This window comes from Coregonus clupeaformis, chromosome 23, assembly GCF_020615455.1.
Source record: "Coregonus clupeaformis isolate EN_2021a chromosome 23, ASM2061545v1, whole genome shotgun sequence".
Classification (NCBI taxonomy): Eukaryota; Metazoa; Chordata; class Actinopteri; order Salmoniformes; family Salmonidae; genus Coregonus; species Coregonus clupeaformis.
In genome coordinates, this window is record NC_059214.1 from 29,982,482 (window position 1) to 30,007,171 (window position 24,690).

The window sequence follows — 24,690 nt, forward strand, 5'->3', positions numbered from 1 at the left end:
AACATTGACACACCACACCTCCTTGTGTGTGTGTGTGTGTGTGTGTTTGCGTGTGTCAGAGGGAGAGAGAGAGATGGGGAGAGAGAGAGAGAGAGATAGTGTGAGAGAGCGAGAGAGAGAGCATGATCAGGATAAGAGGGTGGTGCCATTCGTTAGGCGTTCTGATTGGCTAGTCGGCCTGATATAGTGATGACGGGCTCATCAATATTCACCATTCTCTCCCTAAAGGCATGCTGGGACATTAGTATGCTGTGTTGTGCGTGGTTGTCACTAGTTACCACAGCCACAAAGTCAAAATTGGCTATATCGAAAAAAGTCACGAAAACAATAATTAGCATTTTGGTCTTCATTTAAGGTTAGGGTTAGGCATAAGGTTACTAGTGTGGTTAAGAGTAGGGTTAAGGGTAGGTTTAAAATCAGATTTTAAGAAGAAAAATTGTAGAAATAGCGGGGTTTAGCTATTATTAAGATAATATAAGGATGTGTAATGTGTCTGTCTAGGGGATACAGAGCAGGAGGGTCACAGGGTTAGAGAACATACGTAGTGTGGAGATGAGGTTGGGTTTCTGTGAGTGTGTGTGTGTGTGTGTGTGGCATCTGAGGGACAGCTGTTCGTCCAGCTGCTGTCCTCTTGGGGGTCTCTCCTTACAGATGATTTCATCCACACTGGGGGGGTGTTACAACACACACATCTGGACCAGGGTGACCTCATCTCCTGGCTGCAGCCCCCGGTAACCTTGACACACCCCACCTCCTTGTGTGTGTGTGTGTCAGAGAGAGAGCGAGAGAGAGAGAGAGAGACAGAGAGACAGAGAGACAGAGAGATTGAGAGAGAGAGACATAAAGAGAGTGACAGCGAGAGAGAGTCTAGGTGTGGGGTACATCAAAGAAAGCCAGTGTGACCATAATCAGGATAAGAGGGTGGTGCCATTCGTTAGGCATTCTGATTGACTAGTAGGTCTGATATAGTGATGGCGGGCTCATCAATATTCACCATTCTCTCACTAAAGGCATGCTGGGACATTAGTATGCTGTGTTGTGCTGTTGTCTCCCAGGGTTGGGTTTAGAGGCCTTACCCCACAGGAGCCCCCCGAGAATAAACAACCAGCATTGTGCCTGAAATGTCAACATCTCGCTCCACAGGACTGTTCCCCAACAAAGATGGCCGTGTATGTGGTGTGTATGCAAACGGCCTCTATGTCCAATTTATCAACATTGCATGACACACAATGGGGTCGTTAGCCAGTCATCCATCAGCTTCAATGGAACAGGAGCTCAGCTGCCAATCAACCATTCAGGGGAAGGGATGTGGGCTGAATATGGAAGTTTGGTGTCTGTATAGAGGGAGAGAGAGAGATATTACGGGAAGCTGTTCTGTGTGTGTGTGTGGACTCTATGACTTGGGCACTTCCCGGATATATTATGTATTAAGAAAAGCGGATAGAGAAAGAGGGGATGATGTGGTTTTATAATCTCCCTGAGAGCCGTTGAAGCTTGTTCTAAGTGGTCTTCTGTTATGGTGTTAGTTAGGGTTATATTTCAGAATTTTTAGGGGGTCCAGGGGTATGAACCTCTCCCAATTTTCCCTCCTACAAATTCCACCCTGGTTTGGAATCATGGTTTCGGCCTTTAAGACTCATCTAGAAGCAATGAGTCAATAGCAAACTGAAGACCTTAGTCTGTGATTAATTGGTTCACTTGCTCTTTTTGGAATAGGAAGAGTTTTAAAAACACATAAAGACCAAGCCACATCAGAGTCACTCAGTCTTCCATTAGGTAATTACAATACTTAACTGATTAATTACACAAGTCAATGAGAAAGAGATCTGTACTATGGGTGTGGAGGGATATTTGATGCCAAGCTTTTGGTGCTTTCCAGTGTTAGGAAGAAACTGTTTGAAGGCAGTTCTCTGGGGTTGGTGGTTAGGATGATGGGTGTGTGTGCGCTCGTGTGTACAGGGCCATTATCTCTCGAATGTGAGCTGAGAATCCGATCTTACTGCCTGCTGTAAACAGGAAAGGACAGAGCCCTGCAACTATTTCCGTTGTTCCCTGGAAAAACGCCAACTCTTTCCATCTGCTGTATTTGCCCATGGCAGATTTTGACATCATTCCGGAAGATGTAACTTTCCCTTGAACCTGATACAGTGGTTATATCTGTGTGTTTCTGTGTGTTTTTGCATGTGTGATCATTCGACCAGAATTGGGAGCAGTGGGTTCATCCATAAACACAACCCAAGGGACCCACACCTCCTCTCACTCTGACCCCAAACAGTTATCCTTCTGACCCATTGGCCCATTGGGAGCCAACCTGAAATGAACCCTCTACTGTGTGTTGACCTGGTTATTCTAACAGTGTGTGATGTGTGTGTGTTGACAGGGAGAACTGCCTGTCCCCAGTCAGCCCAGAGACGTGTCCCCTGGTGCAGGCGTTCCTCTCCCCATGGAGGATGTTCCTGGCCCACGCCCACACCCAGCTGAAGACCGGCCTGCAGACGCAGGAGAGACACCTCTTCCTTTTCACTGACACACTCCTCATCGCCAAGGCCAAGTGAGTCTCTCTGTGTGTGTGTGTGAGAGAGAGAGGGAGGGGGGGGGAGAGAGAGAGAGAGAGAGAGAGAGAGAGCTAAAAACAGCATTCCATCTCTCTTTCTTTCCTCCACCAAGTGAGACATACTGTATCCCTCTCTCATCCCCTCTTCCCTCCCTCTCTCTACTCCATACTCGCTCCTATCCAGCCTATAATTACCTCTTCAAAGTAGCCACCCTTTGCCTTGATGACAGCTTTGCGCACTCTTGGCATTCTCTCAACCAACTTCACCTGGAATGCTTTTCCAACAGTCTTGAAGGAGTTCACACATATGCTGAGCACTTGTTGGCTGCTTTTCCTTCACTCTGCGGTCCAACTTATCCCAAACCATCTCAATTGGGTTGAGGTCAGATGATTGTGGATGCCAGGTCATCTGATGCAGCACTCCATCACTCTCCTTCCTGGTCAAATAACCCTTACACAGCCTGGAGGTGGGTTTTGGGTCATTGTCCTGTTGAAAAACAAATGATAGTCCCACTAAGCGCAAACCAGATGGGATGGCGTATCGCTGCAGAATGCTGTGGTAGCCGTGCTGGTTAAGTGTGCCTTGAATTCTAAATAAATCACTGACAGTGTCACCAGCAAAGCACCCCCACACCATCACACCTCCTCCTCCATGCTTCACGGTGGGAACCACACATGCGGAGATCATCCACTCACCTACTCTGCGTCTCACAAAGACACGGCGGTTGGAACCAAAAATCTCACATTTGGACTCATCAGACCAAAGGACAGATTTCCACCGGTCTAATGTCCATTGCTCGTGTTACTTGGCCCAAGCAAGTCTCTTCTTCTTATTGGTGTCCTTTAGTAGTGGTTTCTTTTCAGCAATTCGACCATGAAGGCCTGATTCACGCAATCTCCTCTGAACAATTGATGTTGAGATGTGTCTGTTACTTGAACTCAGTGAAGCATTTATTTGGGCTGCAATTTCTGAGGCTGGTAACTCTAATGAACTTATCATCTGCAGCAGAGGTAACTCTGGGTCTTCCATTTCTGTGGCGGTCCTCATGAGAGCCAGTTTCATCATAGTGCTTGATGGTTTTTGCGACTGCATTTGAAGAAACTTTCAAAGTTCTTGAAATGTTCCATATTGACTGACCTTCATGTCTTAAAGTAATGATGGACTGTCCTTTCTCTTTGCTTATTTGAGCTGTTCTTGCCATAATATGGACTTGGTCTTTTACATTTACATTACATTTTAGTAATTTAGCAGACGCTCTTATCCAGAGCGACTTACAGTTAGTGAATACATATTTTTTTTATACTGGCCCCCCGTGGGAATCGAACCCACAACCCTGGCGTTGCAAACGCCATGCTCTATCAACTGAGCTACATCCCTGCCGGCCATTCCCTCCCCTACCCTGGGCCAATTGTGCGCCGCCCATGAGTCTCCCGGTCGCGGCAGAGCCTGGATTCGAACCAGGATCTCTAGTGGCACAGTTAGCACTGCGATGCAGTGCCTTAGACCACTGCGCCACTCAGGAGTTATTTACCAAATACGTCTATCTTCTGTATACCACCACTACCTTGTCACAACACAACTGATTGGCTCAAATGCATTAAGAAGGAAAGAAATTCCACAAATTAACTTTTTACAAGGCACACCTGTTAATTGAAATGCATTCCAGGTGACTACCTCATGAAGCTGGTTGATAGAATGCCAAGAGTGTGCAAAGCTGTCATCAAGGCAAAGGGTGGCTATTTGAAGAATCTAAAACATAAAATATATTTTGATTTGTTTAAAACTTTTTTGGTTACTCTATGATTCCATATGTGTTATTTCATAGTTTTGATGTCTTCAACATTATTATACAATGTAGAAAATTGTAAAAATAAAGAAAAACCCTTGAATTAGTAGGTGTGTCCAAACTTTTTTCTGGTACTGTATATTCAACATCATGTGCCTCTGGGTGGAGCTGACCCATACAGTGGTGACAGCTATAATTGGCTTTATTACATTATGGGTGAAAAACAGTAGGTTTAGGATGTTAGGAAGGAGTAAGTGTGTGTATCGGAGGCGTGCACGTGTGCCAACACTGGCTTGGTGCGGGGAGCAGGAACGGGCCGGACCGGGCTGACGACGCGCACCACTGGCTTGGTGCGGGGAGCAGGAACGGGCCGGACCGGACTGACGACGCGCACCATTGGCTTGGTGCGGGGAGCAGGAACAGGCCGGACCGGGCTGACGACGCGCACCACTGGCTTGGTGCGGGGAGCAGGAACAGGCCGGACCGGGCTGGCGACGCACACCACAGGCTTAGTGCGGGGAGCAGGAACGGGCCTGACCGTACTGGGAACACACACCACTGGCCTTGTGCGGGAATCAGGAACGGGCCGGACCGGACTGGTGACACACACCACTTGCTTGGTGCGAGGAGTGGGACTGGGTTTCCACATAAACCTCCGCTCCCTCTGCTGCCTACTCAGTTCCTCTCGCCGTGCCTCCACACTATCCTTCTCCCTCGTGACCAGTGACCCCCGTAACCTGGCGGCCTCCTCTGCCAACCTGCTGAACCGCTCTATCGCGGCCTCCCGCTGCCTCGTCGTCCACGGCGTGAGCCCCCCCCTAAATGTTTGGGCTTGTCTCTCCCCCGTGCTCATGGCCTCCATCCCTCTTGCCAGACTCTCACTCATCTCCTCCCAGGTCCATCCTCTCTCCTCGTCACGCTGCTTGATCCAGTCTTGGTGGGATCTTCTGTCACGATCGTTATAAACAGCGGACCAAGGCGCAGCGTGATATGCGTACATCTTTTATTAAGTACACACACGAACAAAACAACAAACCAAACGATACGTGAAGTCCTAGGTAAATACACCAAAACAAACCTTACGGAACAAGATCCCACAAATAACTAGTGCCAACAGGCTGCCTAAGTATGGTTCCCAATCAGAGACAACGAGAATCAGCTGCCTCTGATTGGGAACCACCCTGGCCAACATAGAAAACACGAACTAGAACAAAACATAGAAAATCACACATAGAAAATCCACACCCTGGCTCAACATATAAGAGTACCCAGAGCCAGGGCGTGACAATCGCACTGCTTTGCTTTATCTTGGCCAGGTCGCAGTTTTAAATGAGAACTTGTTCTCAACTGGCTTACCTGGTTAAATAAAGGTAAAATAAAATAAATAAATAAACAGTACGGACATTGCAATTTAATGCGCTGGCCATATCTGCAGTCCTCATGCCTCCTTGCAGCATGCCTAAGGCACGTTCACGCAGATGAGCAGGGACCCTGGGCATCTTTCTTTTGGTGTTTTTCAGAGTCAGTAGAAAGGCCTCTTTAGTGTCCTAAGTTTTCATAGGTGTGACCTTAATTGCCTACCGTCTGTAAGCTGTTAGTGTCTTAAGGACTGTTCCACAGGTGCATGTTCATTAATAGTTTATGGTTCATTGAACAAGCAATGAAGATCTGTGAAGTTATTTGGATTTTTACTAATTATCTTTGAAAGACAGGGTCCTGAAAAAGGGACGTTTCTTTTTTCGCTGAGTTTATATGTAGGAATATTGAGAATTCGACCATGGCTATTAATTAATGTACTGTATGTGCTCAGAAATATGTGATTCAGTGTGTGTGTGTGTGTGTGTGCTAGTGTGTTAAACTGTGTGTGACCCTCTTGTGTTTCCTGCAGGTCGTCCACACACTTCAAGCTGAAGGCTCAGGTGCGTGTGTGTGAGATGTGGACAGCAGGCTGTATGGAGGAGGTGTGTGAAGGCAGCACCAGTCCAGACAGGAGCTTCGTCATGGGCTGGCCCACTTTTAACTGTGTCGCCACATTCAGGTACACACACGCACACACACACACACACACACACAAACACACACACACAGTCTTGCGCAGCTAACCTTGTGGGGACATACAATTCAGTCCCATTCAAAATCCTATTTTCCCTAACCCCTAACCCCAAACCTAACCCTAACCCTAACCCTAACCTTAACCCAAAAACCTAACCCTAACTCTAACTCCTAACACTAACCCTAAACCTAAACCTAATTCTAACCCTAACACTAATTCTAACCTTAACCCTAAACCCCCTAGAAATAGCATTTGACCTTGTGGCGATTAACAAAATGTCCCCAGTTGGTCCAATTTGTCTTGGTTTACTATTCTTGTGGGGACTTCTGGTCCCCACAAGTATAGTTAAACACGTCCACACACACAGACACACAGACACACAGACACACACACACACACATACACACTTACAGTACCAGTCAAAAGTTTGGACACACCTACTCTTTCCAGGGTTTTTCTTTATTTTTACTATTATCTACATTGTAGAATAATAGTGAAGACATTAAAACTATGAAATAACACATATGGAATCATGTAGTAACCAAAAAAGTGTTAAACAAATGAAAATATATGTTTTATTTGTGATTCTTCAAATAGCCACCCTTTGCCTTGATGACAGCTTTGCACACTGTTGGAATTCTCTCAGCCAGCTTCATGAGGTAGTCACCTGGAATGCAATTCAATTAACAGGTGTGCCTTCTTAAAAGTTAATTTGTGGATGAACGGATGATCTCTGCATGTGTATTTCCCACCGTAAAGCATGGAGGAGAAGGTGTTATGGTGTTGGGGTGCTTTGTTGGTGTCACTGTCTGTGATTTATTTAGAATTCAAGGAACACTTAACCAGGATGGCTACCACAGCATTCTACAGCGATACACCATCCCATCTGGTTTGGGGTTAGGGGGACTATCATTTGTTTTTCAACAGGACAATGACCCAACATACCTCCAGGCTGTATAAAGGCTAATTTACCAAAAAGGAGAGTGATGGAGTGCTGCATCAGATGACCTGGCCTCCACAATCCCCTGACTTCAACCCAATTGAGATGGTTTGGGATGAGTCGGACCGCAGAGTGAAGGAAAAGCAGCCAACAAGTGCTCAGCATATGTGGGAACTCCTACAAGACTGTTGGAAAAGCATTCCAGGTGAAGCTGGTTGAGAGAATGCCAAGAGTGTGCAAAGCTGTCATCAAGGCAAAGGGTGGCTACTTTCAAGAATCTCAAATATAAAATATATTTTGATTTGTTTAACACTTTTCTGTTTACTACATGATTCCATATGTGTTATTTCATAGTTCTGATGTCTTCACTATTATTCTACAATGTAAGAAATAGTAAAAATAAAGAAAACCCTTGAATGAGTAGATGTGTCCAAACTTTTGACTGGTAGTGTATGTATAAAAGCAGACTGGTTACGGTATGGTTACTGTATACTCTGTACTTATAGTGAGAAAGTCCCTTTAATAAATCCTCATTGAGTATGCACAGTACAGTACAGGACTTGTTATTATGTGTCTCAGAACAAGGAACAACCACTAGAACAGTACATTTTCAACCCTCCACCACACCGCAACCTGGGTCATATTCCTAGTCGTAACCCCCCCTTACTCTGACCACAGAGAGCTAGGGACTGTAAAATATCACACACACACACACACACACACACTATATGCCTTGACACCAGGAATTCATAGGAACTATGCAGTTTTACAGGGACACGTTATGTAAGAGAAGATGAGAAACATAATAGGGTCCAATTTCTCTTCTATCTCTCTATCCGTCTGCAGTTCTGTGGAGCACAAGGAGAAGTGGCTTTCTCTCATCAAAAGGTAACCAGAATTGACGGGAGACGATGTTGTTCATAACTTACTCTGACAGTAATATTCTATGGCTTGACTTCAGTATAGAGTAGACTAGAAGTATGGCTTGTGTGAAATAAAGTGTTGTTTTCTAATTCTGACTTCCTTCCTCCTTCTTCCTCCAGTCGAATAAACGAAGAGAAAGAGAAGGATGACCCCAAGACCATTCCTTTGAAGATATTTGCAAAGGACATTGGGAATTGTGCTTATGTAAGTTTACGTATGGGTGGTGCAGGTCTGTGTGTGTGTGCGTTCCTTCATGTTTGTGTGTGTGTTTGCGTTAATTTATCTCATGTTTTTGTGCTTTTCCCCAGGCTAAGACTCTAGCTGTCAGTAATTCAGACAGCACCGCTGATGTAATCCGAATGGCACTACAGCAGTTTGGCATTTCAGTAAGTGTGTACGCTTGTTTTTGAGTGTATGTGCTAGTGTGTGAGTGGGTATGTTTTGGAAGTGTGTCCCTTGGTGCCATTGACTCTCTCTCTCTCTCCCCTCTGTCTCTCTCTGTCTCTCTTGCTCTCTGTCTCTCTCTGTCTCTCTCTCTGTCTCTCTCTGTCTCTCTCTCTGTCTCTCCCTCTCCCTCTCCCTCTCCCCCTCTCTCTCTCTCTCTCTCAATACAGGGCTGTGTGAAAGACCACCAGTTGTGGATGAGCTCCTGTAAGGATGACTCCCCCTATCCTCTGATTGGTGAGTTTACCTCCATTACCCAGCCCTACGCAGCCCTTTACACCCAGCATAAACCCAGCCATATCCCTCTCGTTTAGTTTGAGGTAGCAGTTGTCCCTAATCAGTGGTCAGGGGCAACTTCTACCTACTACAACCCTTTACTCTGAGATCAAAAGTTGCTCTGCTTTGGGATTTTTCCTCCCGTTAATGACGAGGTAGATAAGAGACTAGCTGAATACTGTAAACCTGGCCTGGTCACATCTCAGGACAGACTCACGTCCCCTGACCTCTAACCTCCTGACCCTCTCCTCTCTTACCCCTCAGGACACGAGTTTCCCTTCAGTATCAAGATGAGTCACATTCGGGATGGGGGAGCAGTGGGAGGAGGTGGAGGGAAGGATGCGATTCCTCCTCCGGAGGACCAGGGGGCGATGCTGCTGGACCAGTGTCTCCCTCCAGACACCCAGTGCCAGTTCATCCTCAAGCCCAGCCGGGTGGGCCTCAGACAGGCTCCGCTCATAGGTATGAGACCCCTTACCCACAGTGATCGGCTCAACAGAAAGTAAGGGTTAAGTTTCCTTCCAAAAATGTGTCCCCTCCCATTTTTGCGCTTGTTTACTTCATACCTCCTTCTTTTCCCTCATACGTCTTTCTCTCTGAAAGTATGGAATGAGAGAGAGAGAGAGAGAGAGAACATATAGAGAGAGAGAACATAGAGAGAGAGAGAACATAGAGAGAGAGAACAGAGAGAGAGAGAACATATAGAGAGAGAACATAGAGAGAGAGAACATAGAGAGAGAGAGAACATAGAGAGAGAGAACATAGAGAGAGAGAACATAGAGAGAGAGAACATAGAGAGAGAGAACATAGAGAGAGAGAACATAGAGAGAGAGAACATAGAGAGAGAGAACATAGAGAGAGAACATAGAGAGAGAGAACATAGAGAGAGAGAGAACATAGAGAGAGAGAGAACATAGAGAGAGAGAGAACAGAGAGAGAGAGAGAACATAGCGAGAGAGAGAACATAGAGAGAGAGAGAACATAGAGAGAGTGAGAACATAGAGAGAGAGATAACATAGAGAGAGAGAGAACATAGAGAGAGAGAACGTAGAGAGAGTGAGAACATAGAGAGAGAACATAGAGAGAGAGAACATAGAGAGAGAGAGAGAACATAGAGAGAGTGTGTGAGAATGTGTTCCAGGAGGCTCATTGAGGAGGCTCCACTGAATCACCCACAAGCCCCTCAGATTCCTCTCTGTCCACGTTAAGTTCTTACATAAGCCTCCATTTAACCATACCGTCCCCTACCCGCTACATCAGCCTAATTATTTCCATCTAACAAGTGTTTTATGAACATGGCAAAGGGTGTCACTGATGGATTTGGGTGTCAACTCTGCCATGATACCAAATATTTTTACCAATACATCCAGAAAATGAAAGGTTTTTATTGGCTAGGAGAGAAATATGGCATCTGTTTTGCAACAAGCCAAAATGGATACATTAACATCTATAAAATGATCAAAACATTGCCCACACAACCAGCCCTCTCTCTCTTTCTCTCCCCCCTCGTTCCCTCTCTTTTAAATATTCCCCCTCTCCAAGATTTCTCACACTGGCGTGTAATGATGCGTGATTTACAACTTTATAAACTTTGAACGATGCTTCGGCTCGTTTAAGAATTTTGGAGCAGCTCTGTAACAATGTTGTTTTTGATTTGGCTTCCAACATGTAACTGAGTGTAAAGCTGGAGTGGATTGTTAAAGTCAGTTTTGAACGTGCAGGGTCCTGGGCAGCTAGGGGTGTTGTGCCACTAATGTGGAAGGGCCTTTTATCCCCCCCCCCCCTCCCCCACACACAAACAAAGCATAAGCTGTGCTTCACACACATTTAATGTTTTTATCCAGAAAGTCCAAGTAGACAGACAAACAGGTACACACACGCGCAACGTAAGAGCAGACATCATGTCTGCACCTTAACTTAAATAAACACACAGACAGAGAGCTCATAGTCTATCAGACATACACAGACACACACGGTACGTAACATATGAACACACACTCACAGACTCACAGCTTCTTAACATGATCTCAGAAATATTAAACATCTCTTTCTCTCTCTCTCTCTCTCTCTCTCTCTCTCTCTCTCTCTCTCTCTCTCTCTCTCTCTCTCTCTCTCTCTCTCTCTCTCTCTCTCTCTCTCTCTCTCTCTCTCTCGCTCGCTCGCTCTCTCTCTCTCTCTCTCTCTCTCTCTCTCGCTCGCTCGCTCTCTCTCTCTCTCTCTCTCTCTCTCTCTCTCTCTCTCTCTACAGGGCTGTGTGGGGCAGGGCTCTACAGACTGCCCCACCTCCACCCAATTAGACAGAACCCTCTCTAGTCACGTCTCTTTCTGAATCAATGCCTCTTTCTCTCCCTCTCTCTCTCACACCACCCTTCTCTCTCTTTTTCCCTTCCTCTGCTCTCTCCAAACACCATTCAGTCTCCAACTCTATCCCCCTCTCTCCCCCTCTCATCATGTTTTATTGAGCAGTAGGCCCTACTTAATATTTGAATAATGTCTTTAATGTTGGAATAACCCCCCCCCCCACACACCTCTCTCCATAGAGCCAGGTCAGAAGTCCATTAAGAGGAAGAGGTTGTTGATAAACTGGGCCTTCTGGAGGGGGTCCGGTAGCCAGCTGGACGGTGTCCCCCTGACCCCCACCTCCCTGTCCCCCACCCCGGGACGCCTGTTCGGACGGTCTCTCAGCTCCGTCTGCCCCTCTGACCACACCCTGCCCAAACCTGTCATGGACATGCTGGTGTTTCTGTACCAGGAGGGTCCCTACACCAGGGGTATATTCCGTCGCTCTGCAGGGGCCAAAGCCTGCAGAGAGCTGAAAGACAGACTGGACAATGGGACAGAGGACACACACACACTCACACACGAGTCTGTGTTCGTCACCGCCGCAGTCTTCAAGGTAGGACAGAACGCACTTGAGCACGCACACACATGCACACACCACGCACACACCAGGGTCCTTTTGTATTAATCCGAGTTTAAATGGTTTAGCCAGGCTTGTCTGATCAGATAAAATGGGACATGAGAGAGAGGAGGTTTGAAGGATCTGTTTCATCCTGCTTCAACACATCAGAATAATTCACAGCACCGAGCTAACACAGCTGTAGACACACATATTCACCGCCATATCCAGTGTGTGTGTGTGTGTTTGAAATCCCCATAGAAAGTCTTAGACAGACAGAAAGTAGTGAAGTGATTGGAGTTGAAGACAAAGCTCAGGTAGAAAAACACACTCAATTCAATGCACGTTGGGAGGCTTTACTGGAAACCTGTAGCTGTATTAGATCATACAGAACAGGACACACACACACACACACAGAGAGAGAGAGAACACATGCTGCTGTTCAGTTAGGTATATTACTATACCCAATCCTAGCCAACAAACAAAAAACAACTGAGTTGACAAACAAACAACGTTGAGTGAAAAAGGATCAATTGCTTCAGTAAAAACACATCTGGCTGTGCCAACTCTCAACTACTCTATAATGTTACTTCAGAAGTCCTGCATACTTGAATTGCACAGCCTCTTTCATAGCATTCTATTCTATTTTATGTGCCATATTTTCAGGATTCATTAAATCTCTACTGAAAATAAGCATATGTGGTGATGCTAAGGTGTGTTCTAACCTAAAGTGTGTCCCTGTGGTTGTGTCCCCCAACAGGACTTCCTGCGGAACATTCCGGGCAGTCTGTTGTGTGTGGATCTGTATGAGCAGTGGGTTGGAGCGATGGAGCGAGAGGTAGAAGAGGAGAAGACGCAAGCCATCCATAGGTACTGACACTCCCCGTAATGCACCTTCACAAACACATACACAGACGAAAAACTAAGCTGCTGTGAAGGAGGGGTGGCACAGGGAGCTAGAATGAAAGAAAAGGGGAGGAAAAAGCTGTTTTGATCCAGAGGAAAATAAAGTCCTTCTTCTCAAGCCTACAGGGGGGAAAAAGCATAAAATAAAATGAAAATATGTTTCCATTCTTCTTACCCCAGGAATGTGACAGACCCTACATTCTGCTGGTTTCCCAAAGGATGTAGCAATGTGTATGTGTGTGTGTGAGGGGGGGGCTAGTGCACCTTACATTCTCTGCCCAATCTTTGTCTGACATATCCAGTCTCACCAGATGTTGTCAATGTTGTGTTTTCATCACTGATTACTTTGTCCCCCCCCTCCACCTTAGGTTGGTCCATCTTCTACCCAGTGAGAACCTGTTGCTACTCAGACATGTGGTTGCCTTGCTCCACTGTATCCAAGGAAATGCAGAAGACAACCAGATGAATGCCTTCAACCTGTCGGTGTGCATCGCTCCCAGCATGCTGTGGACACCAGCCCCCTGTAGCCCAGGGGGGGAGGGGGAGGCCACCAAGAAGGTGAGAATGGACCCCAAACCTCAAACCTTTTTGTAGATTTTCCTCTCTGCTAACAAACTTTTTCATTTCTTTAATTTACTTTCATGTCTTATTTCAATCACATAATTCTACCATACATTCAAAGTGTATGTGTGTTACTACATCATACTCTTGCTTATATCAAGTATTAATATCAATGGGAGATTTGGATGAGAGTGAGTTGCTCACGTGTACTTCCAGTTACATTTCCAGTTAAGAACAAGGGCCCCATACATACATACGTACATACATACTTACTCATACTGCACGCATAAATGTCTGGAGGACTGAGGCTAAGGGCCAGGACAGGGTGTAAAGGAAAGTTATACTGTTGCTACCTAGCTGTCTGACCAACCAGGATGTCCAATGGAAGTAGAAACAGCAGTGTGGAGTTACAGTGTGTGTCAACCTCCTGCTAGGAGCCTCAGGCTGGGCTATACTATGTATGTTTCCTCTTTAAACCTGGACTGACCTACTTACACACTGCTTTTACATTGATCTAGTCACCGGTTTTCAATCTCTGTACTGACACACACAAGCACACACACACACATACACACACACGCACACACACAAGTTTGAGATCTCTATCCTTGCAGTCACGGTGACACAAAACAAGCATGAAATCCATGCACTGACAGAAAAGCTTGACAATTTACACTAACTTACTCACACAGAGTAAGAATTGACACACCAGTTCACAGTACTAACCCTACCACTAGACTGTGTCCAACCAATGCTAGCCCTGAAATGATTCAATTTGACTAAGATAACCTGCCTAAATGACTACCGACCCGTAGCACTCACGTCTGTAGCCATGAAGTGCTTTGAAATGCTGGTCATGGCTCACATTATCACCATTATCCCAGAAACCCTAGACCCACTCCAATTTGCATACCGCCCCAACAGATCCACAGATGATGCAATCTCTATTGCACTCCACACTGCCCTTTCCCACCTGGACAAGAGGAACACCTACGTGAGAATGCTATTCATTGACTACAGCTCAGTGTTCAAAACCATAGTGCCCTCAAAGCTCATCACTAAGCTAAGGACCCTGGGACTAAACACCTCCCTCTGCAACTGGATCCTGGACTTCCTGACAGGCCACCCACAGGTGGTAAGGGTAGGTAACAACTCATCTGCCACACTGATCCTAAACACGGGGGCCCCTCAGGGTTGCGTGCTCAGTCCCCTCCTATACTCCCTGTTCACCCATGACTGCATGGCCAGGCACAACTCCAACACCATCATTAAGTTTGCAGACGACACAACAGTGGTAGGCCTGATCACAGACAACGATGAGACAGCCTATAGGGAGGAGGTCAGAGACCTGGCCATGTGGTGCCAGGATAACAACCTCTCCCTCAACGTGATCAAGACAAAGGAGATGATTGTGGACTACAGGAAAAAAAAGAAGACTGAGCATGCCCCCATTCTCATCGACGGGGCTGTAGTGGAACAGGTTGACTGACGAACAAACTATCATGATCCAAACACACCAAGACAGTCATGAAGAGGGCACGACAAAGCCTATTCCCCCTCAGGAGACTGAAAAGATTTGGCATGGGACCTCAGATCCTCAAAAGGTTCTACAGCTGCACCATCGAGAGCATCCTGACTGGTTTCATCACCGCCTGGTATGGCAACTGCTCGGCCTCCGACCGCAGTACATCACTGGGGCCAAGCTACCTGCCATCCAGGACCTCTATACCAGGCGGTGTCAGAGGAAGGCCCTAAAAATTGTAAAAGACTCCAGCCACCCTAGTCATAGACTGTTCTCCCTGCTACCACATGGCAAGTGGTACCGGAGCACCAAGTCTAGGTCCAAAAGGCTTCTTAACAGCTTCTACCCCCAAGCCATAAGACTCCTGAACAGCTAATCATGGCTACCTGGACTATTTGCATTGTCCCCCCCACCCCATCCCCTCTTTTACGCTGCTGCTACTCTGTTTATTATCTATGCATAGTCACTTTAACTCTACCCACATGTACATATTACCTCAATTACCTCGACTAACCGGTGCCCCCGCATATTGACTCTGTACCTGTACCCCCTGTATATAGCCTCCCTACTGTTATTTTATTTTACTGCTGCTCTTTAATTATTTGCTATTTTTATTTTTTACTTATCTGTTCTTTACTTAACACTTTTTTTAATTTCTTAAAACTGCATTGTTGATTAAGGGTTTGTAAGTAAGCATTTCACTATTCGGCGCATGTGGCAAAAAACATTTGATTTGATTTGTTTTGCCACCAGTGGCCCCAGATGTATTGTAAGTTAATAATAAACAAGAATAAGTCATTAAGTCTATAATACTCTCTGAATTACGGTCGATTTTGGACACATTGTTGTTGAAACACACTCAATCTGGGTGTTTCCAGATCTTTCTCTCTCCTTGTCAAATGTGTGTTTGTTTCTGTTGAGGCTTGGGCCTGTTGAGGTTCACTGGGAAAAAATCCAAAGCATTTCCTACAGATTCCTGAGGACGAGTGTGTTTTCACAAACCCGCCGCTTTAAACACTCCTCTCTTGTCTTTACACACAGGCACAAACTCACACTCACACGGTCACACTCACACTCACACACACACACACACACACACACACACACATACACTCACACACACACACACACACAAACGGACACACACACACTCACACACACACACACACACACACATAAACACACGCACACGTACACGGACACACTCACACGGACACACTCACTCAAACACACTCACACTCATTCCCCTGGTCGGTCGCGGTCTCACAAGGACAAAGTCTGGGACACTGGGAAGTCTGGAACACTCTGGACTGTAGGTTGTTTTTGTCAGAAAAGTATGCACAATAAATACGCACACTAGCTTACCTTACCCCAGAAAAAGCCCCCTTACACCTTCACTGATGACAACAGGTTCTGGATTACAGTTTTTCTCGATTGCTAAGACACATTTCTTGAAAGCTGCTCTCCTTTTCTCTTAACTGTGAACACAAAACCCAATTTTCAAGCTACATTCACAAAACCTCAGACTCTTCTTGCAAAACCAAACTTTCACCTCAAAACAGTTCAATCTGTGCTCAAAACTGAACTATGTTGTCAAATCGTGCCCCGAGTCAATCAAAATAAAAAACACTACTGAACAGTCACTAAACACTACGTAGAAAAATAGAAAACACAATGCTCAGGACATGAAGCTGGAGAAATAAATGTTTATTGTTCACTGTAGGCTAAATGCATGTTGCAAAACAAAAAAAAACCTGTGCATTTAGCACTTGTATAAAAAGACAAAACAGAAATCTTGTGCATTTACATGTAGCACTTGTAAAAACAAACAGAAATCTTATGCAGTTTTGCCACTTGTGTACAGTAAGCCCATGTAAAAATAAAGTACAAAAATATACAAAGAAGTGCATTACTCAGCCACAGCATCATGTCTCCGTACTGGGTCAGGCCACAGGACTTCATCCACATCACAGGCCACATTTTGTCTGGCCAGGCAACGGGGAGAAAAACCCCTGGCATGCCGTATCCAGGCTTGGCATGCCTCCACACCTATGTCACCACAGGCAAGTCCCATGGCTTGCAGGAGATTTACCCTGGTGTAAGGTTGGCGTTCATATACCTTCCACCGCCATGAGGAGAAGAATTCCTCAATGGGGTTTAGGAAAGGGGAGTACGGTGGAAGGCAAAGATTGATAAAACCTTGGTTCATATTGTACCACTCTCTAACCTGGAGGGCTCTGTGAAAACTCACATTGTCCCAAACAACAACATAGATGGGATGCTCATCCTGCTGCCCTAACAAAGCATCTCGCATGTGATTGAGGAAAATGAGGAGCTGGTGAGTGTTGTAGGGCCCCAGGTTGGCATGATGGTGGACAACCCCATGATTGCTGATGGCAGCACATAATGTGACATTGCCACCACGCTGCCCAGGAACACCAACAATGGCCCGATGGCCAATCACATTACGGCCTCTCCTTCTCCTTTTGGTGAGATTAAACCCAGCTTCATCCATGTAGATGTATTGATGGGGTCTTTCCATTGCATCCAGTTGAAAAACCCTCTGTAGAAATATATATAGTTTTGTAAGTGATACGGAAAAAGTGATTTAGGCCACTACAGTAAATCACTACTTAGAGTAATCAACATTGAATGTGTCTGGATATATGCCAACCTGTACATACTGGAATCTTTGCTCTTTGACTCTGTCTGAGTTGCGATCAAAGGGCACTCTGTATAGCTGTTTCATGCGCAGTCTGTTGCGCTTGAGGACACGATCAACAGTAGAGAGGCTGACACTGTTGATACAATGATCTTCTGCTGAATTTCGCTCAGTTTAATGGCATTGTTCTCACGGACCATATCAACAATTAGGGTCTCTTGGTGTGGGGAGAACATACCTGTCCTCCCACCCCCATGTGGCAGTCTTTCAATTCTACAAAAAGAGAACATGGAGTTACAAAAAATATACATGGAATACTAGGCCTACAAACAGTTAGACCAACCCTCCATTACAATACTACAGTACATTGGTACAGTGATGTACTGAAACATATATTTACTTACAGTATACTGTGGTACAGTATATAGTATGTCATACAGTAATTGCTGTCAACATTTACACAAACTGTACTATAATGTCAAAAAAAGGTAATTACCTGTTCTCTTCTCTAAATCTTCGGATTATGGTGGACACAGTGAATCTACTGATGCTCATACCATGGACAAGAACATGGTCAATCACAGTAGCTCTGATTTCATCAGATATTACTGTTCTTTGTCTTCGCTGACCACCTCGACCACCTTGACCTCCTCTCACACGAACTCTTCCTCTCAGATTTCTATCCATTGTAGGGCCTCACAAACCAGTGCTCTCTGAACTGGCTTACTGTATATGTTCCCTCACATCATTAGCCACAAGTGTGATCAATTTTGAGTTGTTGTGTTCAAGTGGTGACACCTGTGCTCTAATTGTGTTTGACTTTTGTCACCTGTGCTCACCATTATGCAGCACGGGTGCATCACAATGAAAATGTGTTGGCAAGTTATGTCTAAACAGGTGAAAAGTGCTTATGGTTTTGCCAAAAGAGTGATTGATTCAATCAGTGGGTTCAGGCAACTGAGCATTTGGTTCAGACAATAGGGTTTAGTGTTTTAGCAATTGAGAAAAACTGTAATGATTGGAATTGCAGTCGGAGCCCTGATCTAGGACCAGTCATTGACTTGTGTGTAACAAGTTCTATGATCTGTTCCCAGGTCTGTGAGCTGGTACAGTTCCTGATTGAGAACTGCAGGAAGGTCCTGGGAGATGATGTCACCTCTCTGTTTGGTGGATTCCCTCAGAAGAGCAACAGCAGCGACCACGGATCAGGTAAACAAAGTCTCCATTTATTTACTGAAGAAATAACATCTAATTCCAGATTATGTTGTACAGTGCTCTAAACAAATGCTGTTTGTTTTGGTGGCAGATAAAAATACAGTTGGATAGGAACAGAAAAGACAGGAAGAAGAGATGTCTCCTATTGGTAAAGGGAGGAAGAGAGCTCTTCACAAGGGTCAGAAAGGTCATGCGTAGGGTCTCCCGAGTGGCGCAGTGGTCTAAGGCACTGCATCGCAGTGCTAGCTGTGCCACTAGAGATCCTGGTTCGAGTCCAGGCTCTGTCGCAGCCGGCCGCGACCGGGAGACCCATGGGGCGGCGTACAATTGGCCCAGCGTTGTCCAGTGTAGGGGAGGGTTTGGCCGACAGGGATGTTCTTGTCCCATCGCGCACTAGCGACTCCTGTGGCGGGCTGGGCGCAGTGCACGCTGACTCGGTCGCCAGGTGTACGGTGTTTCCTCCGACACATTGGTGCAGCTGGCTTCCGGGTTAAGCGGGCACTGTGTCAAGAAGCAGTGAGGCTCGGTTGGGTTGTGTTTCGGAGGACGCACGACTCTCGACCTTCGCCTCTCCCGTGTCCGTACGGGAGTTGCAGCGATGGGACAAGACTGTAACTACCAATTGGATACCACGAAATTGGAAAAAAAAGAAAAAAAAGAAAGGTCGTGTGTGTGTGCGAGTTGAGTGTTCTCTCAGACGTGGCCTCTCCATAAGCCTGTGTCTCGGTGAGGTTTGCTGATTGGGGTCACTATGTTGACCTCAGTCACTTCAGTGATTAGTACACTCTCAGACACTCATTAACACACCAGCCAATTCCCTCCTTCTCCCCTAAACCACCTAAACCAAACTCTATGAATGGCAGCTGTATGCTAGGGACCATGACAACACTTTATGCTTAGTTTTCAAACCCTGTGTCTATCTAATGAAATGGAGGTTTGTTCAAACTCAATCTCCCCCCTTCTCTCATTCCCTTTCTCACTCCCTCCATAGATGTGTCATCTTTCCAGATGAACGACTCATCCTACGACAGTCTGGAGAACGAGTTAAACGAAGACCCAGAGTCGCCCTTCCAGGAGTCCCTCCCTCTGAGAGACAAGGCCATGCCAGACAGCCGCAGTAGAGACTCTGTCATTACGCTGAGTGACTGTGACCCCGACCCTGACCCTGAGGCTGACCTCCTACATCTCCCCCCACTGGCCAGACCAAGGAAGTTCACCTCTGTCCAATCACATGGCCCTCGGAGGTTACGACGCAGCTCAGAGCCCGCCCTCGGACACACCCCCGGATCTCTGATTGTCCAATCAGATATGCACCGTTTGGCGTCACGTAAAGCGAGCTACGATGCGGCGATGGAGGGAGAGGAAGGAGAGGAGGAGGAAGAGGAGGATGAAGTGTTTCTGAAGCAGGGGATCAGGGCTCTGCAGCTGAAAGACAATGTAGTCACAGGTGGAGAAAGAGGAGGGGTTGGAACTCTCGGGCGGAGGAAGCTGAAGCACGCCCCGCCCACTCCTTTACGATTGGATGCCAGCTGCTCCAGCCTGTCATCCCCGGCAACCTCCCCCACAGGATCCTCCCTCAGCTCCCTAGACTCCGCCTTCTCCCATTATTCCACAGACTATGTGACCAGCGCCGGCTTCCATTTGGCTGAGCCTTCACCCCGCTTCCCCCTCTCACCCCGCTCCCCCCTCTCACCCCGCTCCCCCCTCTCACCCCGCTCCCCCCTCTCACCTCGCTTACCCCGCTCCCCCCAGGCCTCACCCCCAAAGAGAGACACAGTGGACTGGAGCCAAAGCCACCCCCCCCACTCCTCCCGGACCCCCTCCACCCACCACGGCCTGCACCCCAACACTTGGCTCAAGAGGGACCAACGGCTGTCGCTACGGCAACCCGACAACGGACACCTGGAGGAGGAAGTGGGGGAGGGGGAAGGGGTTAGCATCCCAAAATCCCCCGAGGTTAAAGGTGTAGAGGTGACCACCAAGAGGAGGTCCAGCAGCCCTCCATCCTACCAGCAGGCTATCCTACAGCTACAGGGGAGTAGGTCTCCCTTCTACAGAGGCACAGAGAAACCCCTCACCATAAGGGAGCTACGGCTGCTGCACGACCAGGCCTGCAAAGTCACCCACAGACCACCCACCAGAAGTGACGTCACCCAGCAGTCCACTGGAACAGGAAGTGAGGTCAGCCAGCCCCCCCAGGGTGTGTTCTATGGACAGAGTGACTCAACACTGACTCTCCAGAGGCATAAGTCTCATTCCCTCACCCCGGCCATGGAGGCTGGCTGCAAGGTCCTCACCATGCCTCGCAGAGCCTCCGAGCCCTCATGCGTGAAAGACGCAGCCTCCAGCCTCACCCTGGACAGGCCCAGGGTCAAAGATCAGCAGCTCCCTGAGAGCGGACTTAGAGTCTCTGACGTGGAGCTACAGCGCAACGGAGCAGGCCCGAACTCAGAGCCACGGATCTGCCTGTCTCCCTCTGCCACGCGGGCAGTGAGGGACTACTTTTCCTCGCAGGGGCGGGTGGATGCAGACGCGTGCCTGGGTAGGAGTCAGGAGGTTGCTCTGGCCCTCGTCCAGGGGAAGAGGGAGTGGCAGAGCAGGAAGTGTAGTGACCCTTGCGTCGACGACTTTGACCAAATGTTATTTGCTGAGGAGTCCTACGTTTAATAGGACTTAGACTCTCCTACATTTAAGAGGGTTTTAAGAGAGTCTGGGCTTGTTTTATATGGATGGTCAATGTTGTTTATAGCATATCGTTTGTATGTTTAAATGGTCTTGTTGTTGGTGTTTATATTGTCATATATGTACAGTTATTTTCCCCTGGTCATAGTAGATGTTTGGTTGTGCTTGAGCTCTGTTTCCATGTCTGTCAATCAACGACAGGTAGAGGTCTATATTTATGTTCATATGATGCTTTGATATAGTGTTTTACGAGCTATAAGAAATAAAATGTGTATTTTTGTACATGATGCCAATCCTGCTGCTGTCCTATAGAGTATATTTGCTACAGAACACACCATTTGTATATCTGATGTCTAATGCTTATGAAAATTAAATAAAGCGATTATAATAAAACGTTGCTCTTGTGAAAGTATCTTTATGTATCAACGGGAGTCTTCATTTTTCTTTATTAAAAAGGCTAAAATTGTGAAAATGTTCTTCTGTTATTTTGTGCCTTCTTTTTGATGTTATGGGTCTCTATGACTTGGATTCTGGACTACGACCCTGCAGAACCGACAAAGTAGGACAGGCTGTACTATACTAAAAGCACAGTACTTTATTAGTGTTAAAATGTAAACTCTTTACACCTGTTTAGCATGAATCATCAGACTCATAGTGTGAAGTAAACATCATATTTTCCTTGAATAATTAATCTGTAATGGTCTCTGGTGGCGGAGTGATGTAGGTCTGGGTCTAAGAGGATAGACAGGTCTGGTAGTGGTAGAGTCAGCCAGAGAGTCTCACACACACACACACACACACACACAGACACACACACTCACACTCACACTCACACTCACACTCACACTGAGGTGCTGCTTCTCAGATTGACAGGTCTGTTAGAGTTAGTCAGCCAGACAGGGAGACATGAGCACGGCCAATTATGTAATGGAAGCAGAGCCATGAAGCCCACAGATTTGGCCCAACTTCCTGGACCTGTCTCAAAGTAGAACATCTGCTCAAAATGTGTGTGTGTACAAGTTGTGTAGGGCTGGATGCTGTTGTACTTTAATCACTGGAGCATGACTCCACCAGTATTAAGTGTTACGTCTCTAGTCTACAAGGTACTATATGCTGACCCACATGACCCAGGTTAACACGCACTGTGGAGTTCTAAGGTCAGGGGTCTAGCTGTATTTTGAAGTGATTCTGCCTGTTTATGTCTTTTTATCGCACCTCTACAGAGGTGGGAAGCTTAGTGGGAAAGTAGTACAAGCAGGAATGGTTGGTTTGGTGAGGGAGCTTGATGGAGTTATTAGTAGTTATAATAACTAGGGTGATTCACTGTGTAACCTTCTCACCACAAGGCTCGGATAAATCAGCATGGGAATAATGGTGAAAAGGACATCTCAGTAAATGGACTTGTATGATAAGCTATTGGAAAAACAAGAGGCTAGAGATGTGGTCCTCTGTAGCTCAGCTGGTAGAGCACGGCGCTTGTAACGCCAAGGTAGTGGGTTCGATCCCCGGGACCCCCCGTACACAAAAATAATAATAATAATTGTATGCACGCATGACTGTAAGTTGATTTGGATAAAAGCGTCTGCTAAATGGCATATTATTATTATTATTATTAATATATATACACTGAGTGCCCAGAACATTAGGAACACCTTTCCATGACAGACTGACCAGGTGAATCCAGGTGAAACCTATGATCCCTTATCGATGTCACTTGTTAAATCCGCTTCAATCAGTCTAGATGAAAGGGAGGAGACAGGTTAAAGAAGGATTTTTAAGCTTTGAGACAATTACGACATGGATTGTGTACGTGTTCCATTCAGAGGGTGAATGGGCAAGAACAAATATTTTTGTGCCTTTGAAGTGGTATGGTAGTAGGTGTCAGGCTCACCAGTTTGAGCTTGTCAAGAACTGCAACACTGCTGGGTTTTTAACGCTCAACAGTTTCCAGTGTGTATCAAGAATGGTTCACTACCCAAAGGACATCCAGCCAACTTGATACAACTGTGGGAAGCACTGGAGTCAACATGGGCCAGCATCCTTGTGGAACGCTTTCGACACCTTGCAGAGTGCATGCCCCAATGAATTGAGGCTGTTCTGAGGGCAAAAGAGGGTGCAACTCAATATTAGGAAGGTGTTTTTAATGTTTTGTTCAATAAGTATATAAAGGCTTAGATTACTTTTTCCAGAATGTTCTCCAATGAAATAAGAATAAATGCAGTATGACTCAATGAAACAACCACACACGGAATATATTTAAAAAAGATATACAGTACCAGTCAAAAGTTTGGACACACCGACTCATTCCAGGGTTTTTCTTTATTTTTACTATTTTCTACATTGTAGAATAATAGTGAAGACATCAAAACTATGAAATAACACATATGGAATCATGTAGTAACCAAAAAAGTGTTAAACAAATCAAAATATATTTTATATTTGAGATTCTTCAAAGTAGCCACCCTTAGCCTTGATGACAGCTTTGCACACTCTTGGCATTCTCTCAACCAGCTTCATGAGGTAGTCACCTGGAATGCATTTTAATTAACAGGTGTGCCTTGTTAAAAGTTAATTTGTGAAATTTCTTTCCTTCTTAATGCGTTTGAGCCAATCAGTTGTGTTGTGACAAGGTAGGGTTGGTATACAGAAGATAGCCCTATTTGGTAAAATACCAAGTCCATATTATGGCTAGAACAGCTCAAATAAGCAAAGAGAAACTACAGTCAATACAGAAAATTTCAAGAACTTTGAACGTTTTTTCAAGTGCATTTGCAAAACTCATCAAGCGCTATAATGAAACTGGCTCTCATAAGGACCGCCACAGGAATGGAAGACCCAGACTTACCTTTGCTGCAGAGGATAAGTTCATTAGAGTTACCAGCCTCAGAAATTGCAGCCCAAATAAATGCTTCACAGAGTTCAAGTAACAGACACATCTCAACATCAACTGTTCAGACGAGACTGCGTGAATCAGGCCTTCATGGTCGAATTGCTGCAAAGAAAACACTACTAAAGGACACCAATAAGATGGAGAGACATCCGATGTCCAAGAAACACGAGCAATAGACATTAGACCGGTGGAAATCTGTCCTTTGGTCTGATGAGTCCAAATGTGAGATTTTTGGTTCCAACCGCCGTGTCTTTGTGAGACGCAGAGTAGGTGAGTGGATGATCTCCACATGTGTGGTTCCCACCATGAAGCATGGAGGAGGAGGTGTGATGGTGTGGGGGTGCTTTGCTGGTGACACTGTCAGTGATTTATTTC

The 24,690-nt window shown here is 46.1% G+C and overlaps 1 protein-coding gene across 3 annotated transcripts in view; it reads left to right on the plus strand.

The window, feature by feature from the left end:
• LOC121536870 (rho GTPase-activating protein 20-like) overlaps positions 1 to 21,822 on the plus strand; it is a 60,105-nt gene extending 38,283 nt beyond the window's left edge. For all 3 annotated transcript variants that reach the window (XM_041844477.2, XM_045206627.1, XM_045206628.1), the window contains exons 3-14: positions 2,381 to 2,551; positions 6,230 to 6,379; positions 8,181 to 8,222; positions 8,378 to 8,462; positions 8,567 to 8,644; positions 8,873 to 8,939; positions 9,243 to 9,440; positions 11,519 to 11,874; positions 12,638 to 12,747; positions 13,152 to 13,341; positions 18,623 to 18,737; positions 19,735 to 21,822. In XM_041844477.2, coding sequence (XP_041700411.2) covers positions 2,381 to 2,551; positions 6,230 to 6,379; positions 8,181 to 8,222; positions 8,378 to 8,462; positions 8,567 to 8,644; positions 8,873 to 8,939; positions 9,243 to 9,440; positions 11,519 to 11,874; positions 12,638 to 12,747; positions 13,152 to 13,341; positions 18,623 to 18,737; positions 19,735 to 21,410 — 3,238 coding nt within the window. In that variant the 3' untranslated portion in view covers positions 21,411 to 21,822. The remainder of the gene's footprint in view (positions 1 to 2,380; positions 2,552 to 6,229; positions 6,380 to 8,180; positions 8,223 to 8,377; positions 8,463 to 8,566; positions 8,645 to 8,872; positions 8,940 to 9,242; positions 9,441 to 11,518; positions 11,875 to 12,637; positions 12,748 to 13,151; positions 13,342 to 18,622; positions 18,738 to 19,734) is intronic.
• The last annotated feature ends 2,868 nt before the right edge of the window (positions 21,823 to 24,690 follow it).